Source organism: Siniperca chuatsi, linkage group LG10, assembly GCF_020085105.1.
Source record: "Siniperca chuatsi isolate FFG_IHB_CAS linkage group LG10, ASM2008510v1, whole genome shotgun sequence".
NCBI classification, from domain to species: domain Eukaryota; kingdom Metazoa; phylum Chordata; class Actinopteri; order Centrarchiformes; family Sinipercidae; genus Siniperca; species Siniperca chuatsi.
This window is the reverse complement of record NC_058051.1, coordinates 22501326-22519943: the sequence shown is the minus strand read 5'-3', so window position 1 is coordinate 22519943 and position 18618 is coordinate 22501326. Positions and strand designations below refer to the sequence as shown.

At 43.0% G+C, this 18618-nt stretch overlaps 1 protein-coding gene across 2 annotated transcripts in view; it reads right to left on the bottom strand.

Annotated features, from left to right (window-relative positions):
• LOC122883606 (nuclear receptor coactivator 3-like) overlaps positions 1-18618 on the bottom strand; it is a 61073-nt gene that overhangs the window by 13947 nt on the left and 28508 nt on the right. For both annotated transcript variants that reach the window (XM_044212550.1, XM_044212551.1), the window contains exons 2-7: positions 14171-14257; positions 6313-6420; positions 5104-5264; positions 3116-3216; positions 2797-2971; positions 677-859 (exon numbers count right to left, since the gene is read on the bottom strand). In XM_044212550.1, coding sequence (XP_044068485.1) covers positions 677-859; positions 2797-2971; positions 3116-3216; positions 5104-5264; positions 6313-6401 — 709 coding nt within the window. In that variant the 5' untranslated portion in view covers positions 6402-6420; positions 14171-14257. The remainder of the gene's footprint in view (positions 1-676; positions 860-2796; positions 2972-3115; positions 3217-5103; positions 5265-6312; positions 6421-14170; positions 14258-18618) is intronic.

Sequence of the window (18618 nt, the reverse complement as noted above, 5' to 3'; positions counted from 1 at the left end):
GGATTTTCAAGAAACAGTATCAGGTGTATGTAACAGTTATATTTGAGACACACATAGCTAAAAAATGTTTCTGGTAATAGAAAGTGAAGAGAAAAATAGAGAGAAAATTCAAATGAGCTTCTAATTATGTACCCACGTCCCTCTAAGGGAGAAATAAACAAGAGATTGTTCAACTACAGAGTGGTTGCTTTACAAATTGTATTTTTAAAATCAGATTTTCAACCAGTTTTTTATTTTAAATCTGATATGGTTTGTCCATAAAAAAGTTAAATTACCTTGTTACAAATTATTAATATTACAACTACACCTTCTCCCTGATTGAAAAATCCTGGGATCTATGAATAAGCAAATATTTTCAGTTTCAAAAGTTCTCTGAAAAGTCCATTCTCCAGTGTATGTGCACTGGAGGATTTAAGGATGTAAGTTGCATACTGGACCATGACTGGATTTCAAACTAGTACAGAGAAACTTTCCGTTTGACCTTCACTGAGCAGAATGATGTACATGCAGAGTTTGATACTAGAAGGCTAAGTGAAATAACAATAAGCAAAACACATTTTTGAGTGGAGGGGGACTTTAATTATTGTCAATAAACAGAGATGAATGTATGTTTTTCAACACTGTAAAATCCTAAAATAATGACCCCTTATGTATATTTGGGACTATGCCAACGTACCTTCGCCCTCCTCGATCATGGCCTTGGGCTGGGTAAGAGCAAAACACTGCATGGTCTCGTAGCGTGGCCCTCCTGACCCCTCCTCCATGGGGCTGTGGGCGTGGCCAAACTTGACCTGCATCCGGCAAGTGAAGGTGTGACTCTTCTGTCGGGCTGCCTCGCTTCCCCACGACACTCCATTTACTAAAAGGAAACACAAACAAAAAGAAATTTATACTCGGGAGTAAAATGGAATGAGCATGTAACTCCTGGGACTGAAAACCAAATGTAGCTATGAATGGATTGCCTGTAATCAAAAATCACAACAGCCTTTCTTGCCGTGCATCCACACACACACACACACACACACACGACAAACAAACCACACTGCAACATGTATTTTCCCTCTTCAATTGAGAAGCAGAAGCCTCTCCTGCTGTTTGGATCCCTAGCTAAATGGACCATGGGATTAATGTAGCCAAGGTGTCGATTTCCAATATCTCTCCCTCTCAGTCTGCTCTGCAGCGGGCAGAGGCCAGGGACACTCAGCCATCTATCCTCATTTAGGCCCTGACTCCTCATCACGGCACACACACACACTCATTTAGACGGGGTCACCTTCACAGGGTAGAGGGAGGAAGAGAGAAAAAGGGGAGGCAAACTTCAGAGAGAGATCCAACTGTCCTCCAAGGTCTGTGTGAAGCCTTATCGGGGCCTTGAGTCGGCTGGAGTTTTCTGTCTGGCAGGTGCAGGGAGGATACAAGCGAGAACCCAGGAGAGCGAGCAATGTCGGGGGGGATGGTAGTGGTGGGGAGGGGCTAACTGATAGCGAGAGGTGATTTAACAAGGCCTTGGGCTTCTCTCGTCGACAGAGAAAATGCAGCATAGTCGCTGGGGCCGACATCTCCCCTCAGACACAATTAGCCAACAGCGAGGCAAGACAGAGGGGTCAAAAAACACACTGGCCAACAACAAAAGCTCACTTCATGTTTTGTGCATTGAGTGTGTGTCTGTTTTTGTTAGTGTATGTGTGTCTTCGGTGCTTGTGTGCGAGTGTGTGTATTTAACTGTAGCTGACGTGGTCAGTGGTCATCCCACAGGAATGTGCAGCGAGAGCGTATTTCATTCATGGGTCCAAAAGATAATGAAGGGGCAGAGCAGCAGAGCGAGACACAATGAGGGGTGGGAGAGCAGCGAGAAGCAGGTTGAGAAACAGACAACCACAATATTCATCTTAGTAGGCAGCCATATTAAGAATGAATGAGGCTGAGAAAGAGTGAGTTGAGAGAGGCACAAGGGACGTTCAGCGGAAAAGTAGATAAAGATGAGTTTTAAAAGATAAAGAGAGTGAATGAATAAAGGAGTGTGCAGGGGAAGGGGAGGAACAAGTGAGAGAACGTGTCAATGACATGTCGGAGCTGCTGCTGCTTAGGAACATTACTGCAGAGTTAATCGAGTAGCAGGTTCAGTCGAGCACACATATCCATAATTAATCAGCTTTATAAATAGTGTTCTGTGCACATACTCATGGGCTTACACACACACACACACACACACACACACACACACACACAGGCAGTACCTTCAAAAAATGCAAACCCATTACTGACATATATGCATGTAAATAAACACAATTAGAAATAAACGTGCACATGCAAACACACAGTGAATTAAGTAAAGGAAAGTGTGGAGGTGCATTATTCAGCAGTAAGTAGTTTCCAGATGGCTGCTATGGGATCTGAATAGAGCTCAGGCCTGTTTTACACTGTCTGGACCACTGAGTGTGACTGACAGCTGCGCTACGCTCTGCCTGCTTAGCACCGAGTGGGTGGGTGCTCCTGTGCACATGTGTGTTTTGTCAGGTGTGTGCGCGCGTGTGTGTGTCTTCCTGAAAAACTCTCATGCACGTGAACAGGCTTCCCGGGAGCTCCTCATTATAACGGGAGAAGGAGTTAAGAACGGAGGAGCATGAATAAATAACTGAGTGAGTTTACGTTGACGTGCGAATGGAGTTGCTGTAACCTCTCAAAGTTTGCTTTTTACCTCGGCCCTGTGGAAGATGCCATGCAGGGTTTACTTCTGAGCAGATGTGCAGCTTCCCTGTGAGTGTGTTTATGTGATTAAGTGTGTGTGTTTCTCACTGTTGGTCTTGGGCAGGTTCTTGTGGAACTCCTCCCTGTCATCCTCATGGAGAATATTGTACACACTGGTGTTGATGAGTTCCTCCTGTTTGTACTGCAGGTACTGCGTCACGTTGTCCGACACAAACACGATGCTGCCCTCCCGGTTCACCACAAACAGGAAGCCGTCCAGAGCCTGAAAGCACAGCGGCAGTCACCACCGGCCAGTTGACCAATCAAACCTTGGAGAATATATATATACTGTATATATATATATATATATATATATATACAGTATATATATATTTTCTGATTGACCTGGGTGGAGCGCTGGACTCACCTGCAGCAGGAGCGGCCCCAGGTGGTCCTTGTCGATGACCCCCTGACCTGTCGAGGACACGTCTGACTTCTGGACGTCGTCGTCGTTGGATGAAGCTTTTCCTGTAGGGGACAGAAGAGAGGGAAAAGAGACAAAAATGCATTACAAAAAAAAAACACCACAAAAAGCCATCCAAGCCCAGCTACCTTCAAAGAAGAAAAAAAAAAAGAGCAAAGGAGAAACACAAGGTGAAAGCAACGATACCTGGAGGACACAGTCATTCATTACTCTAGCTGCACCAGCAGGGGGCAGCGTTTCTCAATCTTCACTTTTCTTTTGGGATATAAAAATACAGGTGAGGAGGGAGACGGACGGAGACAGGTTTCTCTGAGGAGCCCGTCAGGAGGAGTAGAGGGCTGGGTGCATGTGGAGCAGGTAGCAGTCGTCCTCATGCTTTATATTCAGTGTCAGACTCTGAGGGACTGTCTGGTAGGCTGGGGCTGAGAGAGAGAGAGAGCGCGGGAGAGAGCTAGAGAGGCTCTGGAAGCTGTAATGGTGCAGGGGCAGGAGTTGAGGCACCTGAATTAATGGAGGGGCTGAAGCTGAGAGAGGGAAAGAAAGACAGGCAGATAAAGAGAGAGAGACACAGGAAGGGCTGACACTGAACCAGAGGGATGTGGACGGAGACGATGCTGACAGAAAACGGCTGGTGTTTGGGTTGTTGTATTAATGCAGGGCTTGGTCTGAGAAAGAGGCGGGGGCTGCTCGGCTACAGGAATCATTCTATCTGATTAGCTCCCAAGGGGCACAGATACCCACACAAAGAAAAAAAAGCCATTGCTGCCTACAGCCAGGCACTGTGAAGTTAGGTAGAGAACGACTGAGAGAAAGAAGGTGAGGAAAGAGAATGAGACATAAACAGAGTGTGCGTGAGACAGAAAGAGGGAGGCTGCACTCCATCAGTTCACTCAATATCTTAAGATGCTGGGAGCAAACCTGAAGATGCTGCAACTCATTGTGCTGCAATACAGATGAGGGGGGGGGAAGCAGAAGAAGCAGAAGAGGAGGAAGTCGCAAGAGCAGAGTACATTAAATCCAAGTGAGGCGAAAAACAGGAATGATTGATGGAGAAAAGAGCAAAAATGAAGACTGGCAGAAAGAGCAACTGAAAGTGAAAGGAGGAGAAGAGGAACAGGTAGAAAGCAAGATACGAGTCTAAACGCCTGTCATTTCTGTCTTCACTTCCTGTAACTATGGCAACCTGTCAGCAGCCAGTCAGGGCCAGCTGTAGCCTCTTCCCCTTCCTGTCGAGGTGGCAGACGCTGACTGAGCCGAGCAGAAACACAAGAACAAAAATTCACCACCGGCTCTCCCCCTGATCTTGAGAAATTCACCTTGAATGGAAACATTTTAACTGACACAGGTCTGAATGTAAGAGTTAAAATATTTCCATTCTGCACTGACAGTGCATCTGCAAAACAAGAGTCTTAGCCTGCAGCTTTTTAAATTGTTCGCTGTAGAAATGACCGCTGCATAATGGAGACAGAACTACAACAATAGCAGCTGTAACAGAACTAATAATTTGGCAGTTCAGCAGAATGGATGGGCATGTGATTACCTGCAAACGTCCAATTAAACAGCCCCTGGCAAGGCCAGCACACAGCTGTGCATGCCCATAACACACACACACACAGACACACACACACACACACACACACACGAATGACAGGTTCACAAAGCATTGCCAATGTTTCCTCCCAAACATAAACAGTTGAGGCTGTGAAATTTGTGGGAGATGAATGACTGATTCGTCCTTGCACCTGGGCTTTGAGGAGGCGTGTGTGTGTGTCTGCTAACCCCCAGCTGTCTCTTCCCCCCTCTCTCTCTCCTCAACACCTTTTCCAATCTTTCCTACACACACTTCGCAACAGTCCATCTGACTTGCAGTGCACCTGTCCAGCTCCAGCTCTCAGGAGAATTTAGGATTTCAGACAACTGTGTCCACTCACCCTGCTCTTTGATCTGGCGGATCTGGCGCACTGTCTCTTTGAGGATGGCGCATTTGTCTGGTTTGACGTTGAAGCTGTCGATGTCGCTGAGGTTGGCAGAGATCAGCTCCGCCAGCTCCTCTATGTATTTGCTCTCCTGCTCCCGTCGCTTCCTTTCACACCTGCAGAGGGAAATATGCAAAGATTAGAGCTAAGCTAACGCTACTCCACTTTTCTCAAGCTGTCAGTGATGTTTATATATTTGAAAACAATGCAGAGTGGCTGCAAGGTACATGGAAAGTAGTTTGTTTGAAAAAGCATAGCAACTGATTGCTTTTTGGGCACAATACCTTTTAAAAGTTTGTCCAGCAAAACAATTCTAGTAGAAAAGTCAGCAGTGGTTTTTATTGTAACTGGAGCACATTCACTGTATTGTAGAGAGCTGCACCTTAGAGTCATTTGCTTTTAGTGGTAACTGGGCATTCTTGCCGAGAGTTAGATGTAAAGATTGATGCTACGGCCAGCGGCTGTTTAGTCTGTACAAAAACCGAAGTGCCAGGCAACCAACAGAGACTCCAACAAGTCACTGCACCCGGCCAAGAAATAGTCCAGCACATAACCCCTGCAAAAACCACAACTTGTCACCAGGCTAGCTATTTCCCCCTGTCAATTTCATTTATATAGCTCAATATCACAAATTTGCCTCAAGGGGCGTTACAATCTGTACAATAGAATAAGCATATTTCTCAAAATGTCTCACTTTTTTTTTTATAACTACTATACATTATGTCTTTCTTTCTTTAGTATTAGAGAGTTTATAGAGAGTTTTCTTGGCCTGTCTATGTTGTCTGTATTTTATTATGTTTCAATCCCAATTTTTATTTATTTTTTTTTTTACAAAGACCCGAATTGGGATGAAAACATTGTCTACTTAAATAAATTTGTAGTTTGTAGTTTATTGTCATATCCCTACCACTGTAGAGAGAAGATTTGGAAATGAGGTTAAATATAGTAGAAAGAAAAGAAAACAATTTTTAAAATTATGAAACTAAGTCTAAAAAGTCCTTTTTCAACCAAAACTACATACAAAATCTTTCTGTTTTTTTGCACACATTTAGTTTCTTCCTGATCACAGCACACAAAGGAGCCACGTGGCCTGGACTAGAGAAACCACTGACCCAGTAGCCCACTTTCCTGCATTTCCCCTCTCTTGTGATCAGTCACACTCACCCCAGACCAGGCGTGTCGCAAGTGGACAGCTTGCGTTTCCGGTTTTCTGAGCTCAGAGGCTCCATGGAGTTCTCCCCCAGTCCACTCATCGTGTACACATATCAGCACCTGAGAGGAAGCAGCACACACATACACAGGTGTAAATAAGGCTTTAATAGAGGCAGAGAAGGGATTATATAGTCCCTATTAGCCTTTTAGCTCTTATTATATAGGTAATTGTGAACGGAAGAAGACATGGGAATTGTCGTTTTGAACTCAGCAAAAATAACCAATACAGAGGCAGGTTATAAAGTGGATACAGTGCAAAAGAATACACAGCGGGGTAAAATATGCTTATATCATGCAAATCGTATTCTCCTGGCAGAGACTGACGAACATAAACATGTCTCGTCTGCCTCCTCCTCAGAAAAAGAGAGTAAGCATGTGAGGTTGTGTTTGTTTGCATGTGCGTGTGTGTGTGTGTGTGTGTGTGGGGGCTGTGCATGTATGAGTTCATCAGCTCATATGGTACATCCACACACACACACACACACACACACACACAGGATTAGCAGTGTCTCTGATGATAAGCCACGCTGCACAACTAACCCCGTTAGACAGCCGTCTGTCTCCCATAATGCATCACATTTCGTCTCCAGGAAGTGAGCTGATAAAGGTTGTGGGGAAGAGAGGCAGATGGGATGAAAGGAGGCTAAGAGGAGGAGGAGGAGGAGGAGGAGGAGGAGGAGGAGGAGGAGGAGGAGGAGGAGAAGGGAAGGAACTGAAGAAATAAGGGAGGGAGAGAGAAGCTGGTGCTGTGAAGTGGGCTCTGATTGGTCACTTTCTTTGCCACAGTGACAGCAGCTGACACTGGGGAAAGGTAGGAGGGAGGGAGGGAGGGAGGGAGGGAAGAGAGGAGAGTAAATGAAGGGGGAGAGAGAGCACAAATATAGTGGGATACAGAGGATATACAGAGAAAATGCAGAGGAAGAAAAAATACAGAGGGGAGGGAATCAGAGCGAAAAGAGGCAGAGAAAGTAGGAGGGAGCGAGCTGAGAAAAAGAGATAAAGGCATGTTAAGGAAAGACAGGAGGGAAGGGGAACAGGTAAGAGGGAAAGAAGAGGAGGAGGAATTAGAGGAGGAGATGTAACATTCAGACTGTCTGGTATGTGTTTTGAATGCATGTGTGGCACACAGAGTGGGCTGAAAGCCTCCAGTACCCATCTTAACCTTCACACCCAGAGCAGCTTTTTCATTCCATTGATTACATGGTTATCCTCTGACCAGAGCACTGCTTCTCCTGCATAGCAAATCAGGCCAACGGCAGGGGAGCGATGCCGGCCTGTTATTTAATCACCATGCACCATCATCTCAGGCTCCTTCTTGTGGGATCAGAGCAAATCCACAAAAACATCTGATTGCGTTCGTTTTAGAGAATATTCTAATCTTCAGTCGGGCTCTCTTGGCTCGCAACAAGATCATATCCGGCTGAAACAAGCAGCGAACACACCTTTTTATTGAGACAGAATCAATATAAGGGCTGCTTTCATGCATGTCTTCAAGACCAGGTGAAACACAAGTGTATTCCCTTGCAAGACAACAACGGGGAATACTCATAAATCTTCTTCTAAAAGCAAGAGATGCTCTGAAGACGCGCCGCTCTTCTTGCTCAATTCCTCCCGCTTTGAGTTTCTTTCACATTTCTCTTTTAATCTCTCCCTTGAGTACCTCCCATCTGACTATCTGTCTGACTGTCTCGTTGCCTTTGTCTGCTTGCCTACCTGCGTCTCTTCGTGCCTATCCTCCTATCTGTCTCCCTGTGTGCCTGTCTACCTGCCTCTCCGTCTGCTGCTCGTTGTTACAAAACCCCCGCTTGCTGTTGTCTGATGAAACCTACCACGAGGGAGACGAGGAGCAGAGGAGGCAAAAAGCAGAGAGGGGGAGGTACAAAGTCGGAGGGTTCAGAACTCGAAGAGCCAAAGCAAAGTGTTTGAGTGAAACTCCGTCTTTGCAGAGTTGTAGGCGAGCCCGCCCGCCTGCCTGCCAGCCTATTGATGGAGTTCTCAAAGGGGGAGTTGCTCTAATTGCAGAGTGAATGAGGCGGCCCCAGAGAATGGTTGATTAGGAGGCTGCTGAATGCCCCAGGGAAATGGGTCACCTCCAGCCTGGCGCGGGCCGCCCGCTTTTCCAGTGCAGGGAGAAAGTCAATTACACGCCACAGGCAGTGGGGCCTGGTGGCAGGGAGGCAGCGGGGCTGCGGTGGGTACAATACAGCAGCAGGGGGCAGTGGGAATGAGACGTTTTAAAGAGGGAAATGGGAGAAGGTGATGGAAGTATGGAGGGCAGCAAGAGGGAGAGGAGAGATGGGCATGAAGATGGCAATTTAAGTGAGAAAGAGTGAGAAGCAGTAAACGTTAGAGAGTGAGTGTTGAGCAAAAAGTAGACAGTAAGTTAGTTTCTCTTTACCTGGGTTAATGCACATTTTGAATTAGAGCATAAAGAAAATTTGAAAAGCAACATTGTAAATTTAAAAAGCCTTGGCTGAGGTGGAAAAGTTGGTGTATCGATGTTGAGAGGATGATGAAAACAGAAATGTCGGCAGAAGACAACACATATGTGGACAGAGGAAGCAAATTAATTCATGGAAATAACAAATACCTTTATTTTTGACCATTTATAGCAGATGGTATACAGTTACATTTGGAGGAAAATACTCTGCTCTTTAAGAATCCGAGCAGCAACAAGGATTCTGTGTCCCACAATTTGGGTAACTTTCCAAAACAGACAATCCGACATTTACACCAACTTCATGCAGCCATTGTCCAGGTGTGTGGAAATGAGAGATGAAAGTAAGCAGGGTTTCTTCTGTCTCAAGCCCTCTTTTTTCATTCTTTACACAACTATTTTTGTCACTTTTCATGTTTACAACTGAGTGCAACACTCCTACCCTCTAGGAAAGACTGAAAATGTCCGCCTTTATCCCCATATTTAAACAATTATCATGTCTCGCCCGTCTATATGAAGGCTGGCTTTTCAGCCCCCATTTGAACAGTTTTGCCTCCTTATAGTACAAATGGAAAGAGGCTTAGATTCTCATGCACCTTTTTTTTGAAAATGAACATAAAAATTCTCTGCTCAGTTGGAGGCACACATAGCATGAAAACAAAGAGCTCAAAGATGGAAAACTTAAGTGGAAATTAAGTGCAAAAAGAAGGCATCTATCATGACACAACAGCTATGAGTTAGACAGAAACAAACCGCGGGTCATACAACTTCTGCATTTGCTTCTGATCAGCTGCATGTTCATTTAAGTCTATAGACTAAATAATATAGTTGAAGATGACTCAAAGACATAAATCAGGGCCAGAGGCAATAGTAGGAAGCTGTTGATCAGAGTGGTTACTAAGCAGCAGCTGCTTGTGGCTCGGCCAGAGAAACACATAGGACAAAAATTTTGCTCCCAGCTGACTGAGCCATCATGGGAGAGCCTTCTGCTGACACGTACAGGTGAGTGCACCCATGGAGGTAAGCAGCTCTGAACTCTTACACTAAGTTTGACCTGGTTCTCAACTCTGAACTTGACCTGAGCGATTTCAAGGGGTCACCGCCTTCACGCTGACAGTTGACCCACATATTTTCCGGGTCATTAGATGGGTGCGAAAGGAGGATTGCTCAGGTCAACAGTGCTGAGGCATCGCCTGGGGTGAAGCTAAACTCCTTAGGTCTGCTACAGGACAGCAGCCTGCCAGTGACCCTGGAGACTGAAGCCCACTGGAGCACTGCTCACCAGGAACCATAGACTTTATGGCTTCATGGCAAAACCAGAGGAAACAGGTCACCTCATGAGCTAGAAAGGATGCAATCCAAACACAGTTAAGTTCACATGCTACAGGACAGTCCCACAGACATGAGGAGATCTAATTCTGATACATTAGCTGTACAAATATTCCCTTGTACCACTGTAGATGTTCTGGGTTCCCAGAGGATGAATCCGAATGTTTCTTGTTGACCTCCTGACCTTCCTGCTACACACAATCATCTATCTGTCAAAGTCATGGCTTTTTGTCAGTCAGACATCTTTTACATAAATGTTCCTTGCGGCTTCATTCATCACATGACAGAGCCACTATGCTTGTGTGATTTTTGGCAAAACATTCAGTTTAATTCCTCCTTTAATTATAGCAAGATATAATTAAGTTTGCAAAGAGATTTTATTGTTTCTAACAACATTTAAAACGTTTGTAGAATCTGTGGATTAAACTTTCAATATTAACTATTCATTTCATGGAATGTAAATCAGATAACATTTGTTTTCTAAAATTGAAACAATGAATTTGTTCTGTTTTGGGAGGAGGGAGAAGTTTTTACAGACAGCTTTGAGTTTACCTAACTTAACTTCATATATTCAAATCACACAATTCCCACTTCTAGACATCCTTTAGAACTATGACTTTGTACTGAGTGGTACTTCTTCACTCTTGTGTTTTTTGTGTCCTTCAGTGTGCACAATAGAAATGTTTGCAATAAGATGAGCATCTCTTCAATAACACTGGTGAGTTACACTCATGGACTCTAGGGGAACATAATTTAAATGGATGAGCAGCAGCTAAAAACTGAAAGCAAAAAATTTGGTTTGGGCAGACAGAAGTGGAGAGACGACTTCCCACGACAGAGTGAGTCACAGCAGAGGAAAAAACAATGCAATAAACAAGAACGTGTCGGAAACTGGGGGCAGACGACAAGTGCACAGCAAAAATAAGCAAGAACAAATACAATCGAGACCTATCTTTAATCTGTGTTGTAACTGTACACAGGCAGGTTTATTCCTGTCTAATCATCATGCCCAGAGTGGATTCAGTTAATGTTACAGCTTCATTCAGGGTTGAATTGAAACTCTTACGGTTTGTTGTGTACAAGAGAAATTCAAGCTTAGAAAGTTTTGTAAATCTATTAAGAAGCTAAAAAATGGAAATGGAGTCCTCTGTGTAAAACAATGGCTGGCTGAGAACGTTCATTCACCATCTCTCAAACGCTGAGATGGCAGAACTGTGGCACTGGCTGCCATCACGACTTCCTGTGGATTTGTTTGACAAGCATCTCTGTTTCCATTCTTTATTTTTTTTGGGTAGGATAAAACCATGAAGGCTGGACGGTGCGGGCAGGGTGTTGGTTGTTGGTGACAAAAAGGGAGGAGTACATATGAAGAGAGAGGGAAGGTGACAGATTTTGAGGGGCGGGCCTTGCTCAGGCTGGGTGATGCAAATAGCTGTCACCTCCCCCACCTACCTGCCTGCCAGCCGCTCTTTCATAATCTCTGTTGACAAAACAGAGGCACACGGCCCTGGTCTGACCATGGAAATTCACACTAGTGACATAACAAGAGCTGCAGCTGCTTTGCTTGGAGTACTAGCGCAGGCCATGCACAGTCTTCACTGCTTTAGGAAGGATAAAGAAGAAATTGGCACCCAGTTCGCCATCTGATCTGAGAGTCTAACCCAGTAGAATACATTTCGGGAGTATTTTTCCCTTCTGTAAATTCCCATTTTAGTGTTTTCTTTCAATGATATTGTCAATGGTCCTCAACATTCAAGATAGCTTTATTGTCATTGTCTCTGACGACATTGCAGTTGCTTCTCCTATCAAGTGCAAAATAATTCAAATATAAAAATAACAACATAATATACAATATAAAATAGCAATATAATATAAACTTCTAGATAAGGTAATGATACTATACGTTTATGTTATGGCCCTCAGTTTGAATTATTTCAAGCTTGTATCGGAGTCAGTTTGGCATTGTGGATGGTAGGGCTGCCTCATTTAATTATCGATTGAGCTGATCATTATTTTCTTGATTATTCCATTAAATGTTTGGTTTACAAAATTTCAGAAAATAGTGAAAAATGCCCACCACAATTTCCCAGAGCACAAGTTGACATATGGAAATTGCTTGTTTTATCTGACCAACAGTCCAATACCCAAAAATATTATTTTTTCTGTCATAGAAGACCAAGAAAACCAGCAAATATTTTAGAAGATGGAACCAGAGAATTTAATGGTGTTTTCGCTTAAAAGATTACTTACAACAATTAAAAAAATTGTTAACATTTATTTTCTGTTGATCGACAAATTGATTCATCAAATACTATGCTGCTAATGGTACTATTCCTGTTGCGATTTATTGTTGCAGACATTTTGTATGTACATTTTTATCCATTAGAACATTTTACTGTTTTTGAAAAGAGGCACATCCTTCGATGTGTGATGGCACTTTCCATTCATTGCACTTTACTCAACTTTATAATACTTGCACTTTACTGTCTTTGCACTGTCTTTGTAAGGAATGCGATTATGTTCCCCTGTATACTGAGCATTGTTTATGGAGAGAATGACAAAAGAATTCTACCTTGAACCTACATGTTTCAGCTCTAGTGGATGGTCTGCATACTAAGATACCCATGAGTCTCAGCTAGAACTGTGCCAAATCGTCTTGTTCATGATAATATCAGTAGCATTTTTTTTATAATAAAAGAAAATTATCATCACGATCAAAATCATCGTGATAATGGCAATATTCCGACTTGTTGACGTAATGACGCACAGCAAAGTGAAAGTAACATTGCTACTGGCTCCACGGTGGAGGAGTTAGTTCCAAAAAGGGGAGCGACTTCAGTAGTGTGGAAGTGGACAAAAGATCAGATGTATAATGAACCAGGGTAATATGTAAGAAGTGCAATAAGCCTGTAACAACAAAGGGGGCAATACAACAAACTTATTTCACCGCCACAAGCAGAAGCACAAGGAGTACAAGGAGAGCAAAAAAATCCCCCTTGGAGAGCACAGCTCTTGTGAGTTCTAAACCAAAAATATTTCAGTATTTTGTTATGTCTGTCTATTGTCTTGTAAAGTGCGTTTGAGTACCTTTTAAAGCGCTTTTCAAATAAAATTTATTATTATTATATCATCAAGAATATCATTATCACAGAAATACCCTGAAATATCGTGACATATCGACCACCCCTAGGACTCTCAGCTGCCTTAATCAAAATTATTAATTGTTGCAAATGGGAACAAAACAGTGCACCATAGTTGCCGAATTTATACAAAACTGACCCAAAATTTTAAGTTTACACAGGCTTGTATCTTTTATTGAAAGAAACAAATACTTTTCAACAATTGTACTAATGATTCAAATGGTAGAGTTTCATGCCCGTCCAAATCTCAGAAGTGCTCCAACTGCCAGTCACCTAACATTATCTATGTCGACAATGAACAGGACTTTTTACTTTCCAACTTTAACTCTTTGCTGTTCATGTCCAGTATTTCCTCCCCTCTCTTACCGACCTCACTCTGCACGAAATAACTCCTGCTATCTGTGCAACGGCAGATTGTTTGCAAAAGCATGTGCAAGACTGCACGTGAATGAAAGAGAGAGTGCGGTTTGGTTAAGTCTGGATACATTTATGTGAGTGTGTGTGTGTTGTTGTCACCTGCAGACAGGGGTAAAAGATTAATGCTCTCTTTCAGCCTCTGTGGCAGGTAGAGCACAAAGAATAATTTGATTTCTCCTTCTGTCTCCCTGCTGTCTTCCCACTCTGTCTTCGTTTTCTCATCTGCCTGAAAATCATCCACTCAACTCTCTTTGTTTCCCTCTTGTTACCACTTTCTCCAAAACTATTCCACCTTCCAAAATCTAAACCTCAAACACAAAACACCTCCATAAAACATTTGCTTCAGAAAACACACACACTGTTCTCTGCGTTCAGGTCAGGAGGATGTTGCAAGAATGTGGCAACAACAAGAAACTGTCTCAGGCAAACCGCTCAACCTAAACCCAGCAGGCCGTTACCATGCCAACCATATGGGATGTTAGCCCACCTTGTGATGGCGCCGAGATGATGGACAATCAGATCCCCCCTCCCCTCACTCTGGGGGTGTGGTCGTATGTGGTCTGGTCAATGGAGTCTGGAGAAAAAAAAACAAAACAAAAAGTTTAACAATCATGCTCAACTGTGTTCATTATGGTGATATTAATAAATAACAAGCAGCATTATTAATCAATGGCCTGAAGACACATGCACAGGAAGCTACATTAACAGCTTAATGAGCAGAAGGAACTGTGAGGGAGCCGTGCCTCACTATGTGCTTTTGTCTTCATTACTGGTGCACACGTACAGAGCAAACACATCGTGGCTCCTGTTCATTTGCATCAACACACAGACCGCTCCCACAGCCAGACCAACCACACACACGAAAAGGGATGTTGAGACACAAGTTTTACAGGAAACCAAACGGTCGAAACCTGAAAGTGATGACAGCATGTGATCCACAATTCAGCCAGTAACTATAAAAAGGTAAAAGAGAGTGCTTCCACGTCCTTTCCACTAAATGTGCACTGCAGAGCCACACAACAGAATTTAAACGTCAAGCCTTTATTGGCAAATATCTCCCATGCTTTGTGGACTCTGAGCAAGAGTACGAAAACAGACTATTAGACTAAATCACCGTTCTAATCCCAAAAGCACATAATAGGCTAATTTGTGTCCATTTAGATCCTGATAAGAAACAATGTGTGTGTGTGTGTTTTGGCCACGCTGAGTTGTTGTAGTAGCTCAAGTGTTCTGTCTGAACAATCATAAGAGAGTATCCCGTGGGGGTAAAGAGTGTGTAACCATGGAGAATGCTGGGTGTTTCCATGACACCCTGTCATCAGTGAAGCACGCCGCCAGGATGTCTCATGTTCATCTGTCACTGTCTCATACACACACAATGAGGCACATAGAGAGATAGCATGTAGGTTTACTTTCGTTTTTATGACGCAGATGTTTGAGAGCGTCGTGTCAGAGTGCACATTTACAACCAAATATCTGAGTTCAGGACACGCCTGTGCGCGTGTTTGTATGGCTGACCTCATGCCCAGCGTGCCTATGTTGTGTATGTTTACACGTGTGTGTGTGTGTGTGTGTGTGTGTGTTCACTGTCAGCGACCTGACCGCTGGCTGCACCCATGATTGGGAGCAGATGGGGGCTGTCAGTGTGTGTGTGTGTGTGTGTGTGTGTGTGTTAGGAGGAAGGAGGTGGAAGAGGGAGGGCGCTCTAGTTGAGGTGATGTATGGACTCTCACACACCAACAAAGACCCTCCTTCAACCGATGTGTTTCTTATTAATTGAAAGGGGAGAAAAACAGAGCCAGAGAACGGCTGCTTAAGCGGGAAGAATTTATAGCTCATCTGTGACAAAGGGTAACTCCATTTACTCCATTTTTTTGTGCAAAAGTTGGAAAAAAAAAGTAGTTCTCCTCGCCCCACACTAACAGGGATCAGAGAGCCTTCAATGCGCTCATTACTGCTCTTTGTGCTCACTTTGACACAGCCGCGAAAACCAGTGAATGAAATGGTAGTTAACAGCATTGGCATTGCTCATACAGGCGTAAAGCCTTGAATATAAAAGCAGTGTGAATGAGCTTAAGATGCAGAGGTTGAGCCTATGGAGAAATGTCCAGCTCGCAGACGCAGAGGCCTTTTTACAGTCCGCTCTCCTCCTCTCAACACGTGTCTGTTTATCTCTTTGTGCTCTTCAATTACTCCTCACCAGACAGCTAAACAAGCCTTCAACCTTTTCCTCTATGAAGGACTGTTTCATTGCTGCACTTAAGCAACACAATAAATATCTTACACAACAGCATCTTCATCTTGTTAAAGCAAAACACAGTTAAAGGATGCAATAAACATGCAGCCAGAGTTCACATTTTACTGTGGATGCTCATACAGAAACCATTAACTTCATGAACTTGAACTGCTCAGTATATCATAAACAGTACAAAAGGAGCTGATATAACTGGCAGAGATCTTATCTCGATGAGAATCCTGCATTTCAAAGCTGTACAAGCGTAAGAGACTGAGAAGCTGATTTAACTCAGTGGTCAGTTTGAGATTTCTTCTTCTTTCCATGTTACATGATACTGCAGAACTCACAGCTGATTAATCGATGTTTACTGGGCCTCTTTGTGCCTAAGTTGCTTTATATTGCCTTGAAATGCGCTCAAAAATGGTGACTGTCGGACCTCTGTTAAAGCTGCTAATTGGTATTCAACTTAATTTGTCGGAGCATCAGCCAAAAACAAGAGAAAAAATGCATTACACATCGACTGAAAGGAACTTATGGAAACATTTGCTTAACAAATACATGGTTTAAAATTGAACATTGTGTGAATAAACAGGTCTAATAATCTCATTTACTGATTATTTCATTGTAATATAATTGAGCCCATAAACTGAATAAATAATTAAAGAAAACCTGTGTGCTCCAGTTTCCGTCTTGGCTCGTCCACCCATGGATCCTGTCCTTCTGTTCAAGTTGATGCACAACATATAAAAAGGTGGTGATTACTGCACCTTCATTGAACTATTGTATTGTGTTGTCAAGTATTTCTCTCACTTAATCTGAATGCAGCCACTTGCTGAATGGACAGTTTCTTAGCTTGTGTGTTATGCTTGCGATGAGTGAAAAGTTGCATGCAGCCAAGAAACAGCCCTGATAAGATAAAGATGGTAAAACCACACACACACACGTCCTCATCTGTCACCTCCAGCTGTACCAGGAAGAAACCTGAGAGCCACATGTGGAACAACTGTGTGAATGTCATTGTGTGTGTGAGAGAGAGAGAGAACATTTTCCTTTTTGGTAACAAAGTCCATTTGAATCTGAACTTGTATGAGAGACTAATCAGTCAGCATGTGATGCAGGATCCAGAACTTTATCCAGCTCTGCTAAAGCCAGCCTGCAACCAAAATCAAATACAGCACTTCTTCTTGGTTGCAATCCCACCATTCGGACTGCCTAGGGTTGGGGCTCAGTAACATTTTATTGAATCTGAATCCAGCATCAAATCCTCTTATTGAAACCAAATCCTTTCGAATCCCTTATCAAATCTGATTAGGTTCAGCTTGCAACATTTGCAATTAACTAAATTTATAAATAACTAACTCAAAGATTTACTTTAGATCTATAATTACCTTTTGTTGACTGAGAAGACAGAAACAGTGCAATTTTTAGTGGCAGTTAATTAATGTTGACAACCTGTAGCTACGATCTGAAAAGATGAGAGATGAGCAGCAGAAAATAACAAATGTTGATTAAATGAATACCTGACTTTGCACACCTTATTTTTCACGAGTTATCTGATCCATATATTGGAGGCCTTGATTTAGAACTATTAAACTGATCAACTTCAAATACTAATCTGATATGAATGAAAGTTTTGATTCCAACTCCTGAAAATGACTAGCAGCTAAATAATTTCAGTCAAGACAACTCGCCACTCTGTTGCTCTTGTTAAACTACAAAAACACATAGTCCACTTGCAGTCATAAAGTGGTGTTACAAAGTGATGTGCCTTTTTCCTCACAAATGATATTTTTCCCCTCAAAAATAATATTTGGTACAGACAACGGCAAAAAAAAATTTATAAATTGAAGGGAAGATGGTTTCAGTCATTATATATCGTTATCAGATTTTTTTAAACTCCCAAATATCAGTATCTGCCTCAAAAAATCCAGTATTGGTCTGGCTATACTGGGCAGCCTGCTAAATGTTTTGTTCATTGTTCTTTGCTAATAAAAAGGAGAAGAGAAAAGAGAAAATGTTCAAGAGTTTTGTTGGTGTCTGAGCAGGAATCGGATCCAAAATGGAACCGGCTATCAAAAACCAACCCTGTGAATGCTACTGAGTTTTTTTAAATTTTTTTTTTAGAACACTTAAACACACCCTTAAAAATATATTCATGTCCAGCCAAAAGGATCTGTGCCTTTAAGAAACATCTTCAGGTGACTGATAGATAGGCAAATGAAATTCAGGAACATCCACTAGTCGTGTCTTTGTTAGCTGTAATCTTTTCCCTCTCTTCACCCCCTTCTTCTTACTGTCTCTTTTTATTGCAGGATCTTTCTCTCTGTGTCGGTCTTCTGTAATGACCGTGAATAAGGGAAATTGTAAGTGCTAGCCAGCATACACAACGGCACAGTGTAGAACGCATTAAAGTTCATGTGTGTGTGTGTGTGTGTGTGTGTGTGTGTGTGTGTGTGTGTGTGTGTGTACTCTGAGTAACTCTGCTTCAGTTTTGCTTTGCCCAGTCCCCCTCCAACAAATCCAGCACTCACACTGGAGCAAAATAGGAGCCAAGCCACATCTTGGCACCTTGCCTCCCCTTAAACAAATCAGACCACAGAGGCTAATAAAAAACTCCAAGTCCACAGCTTGCATCCACAGACGAGGGGGTACCAAAGAGGGAAGCCATTCTCAGCTACCCCACTCCCGCTACAATGAAC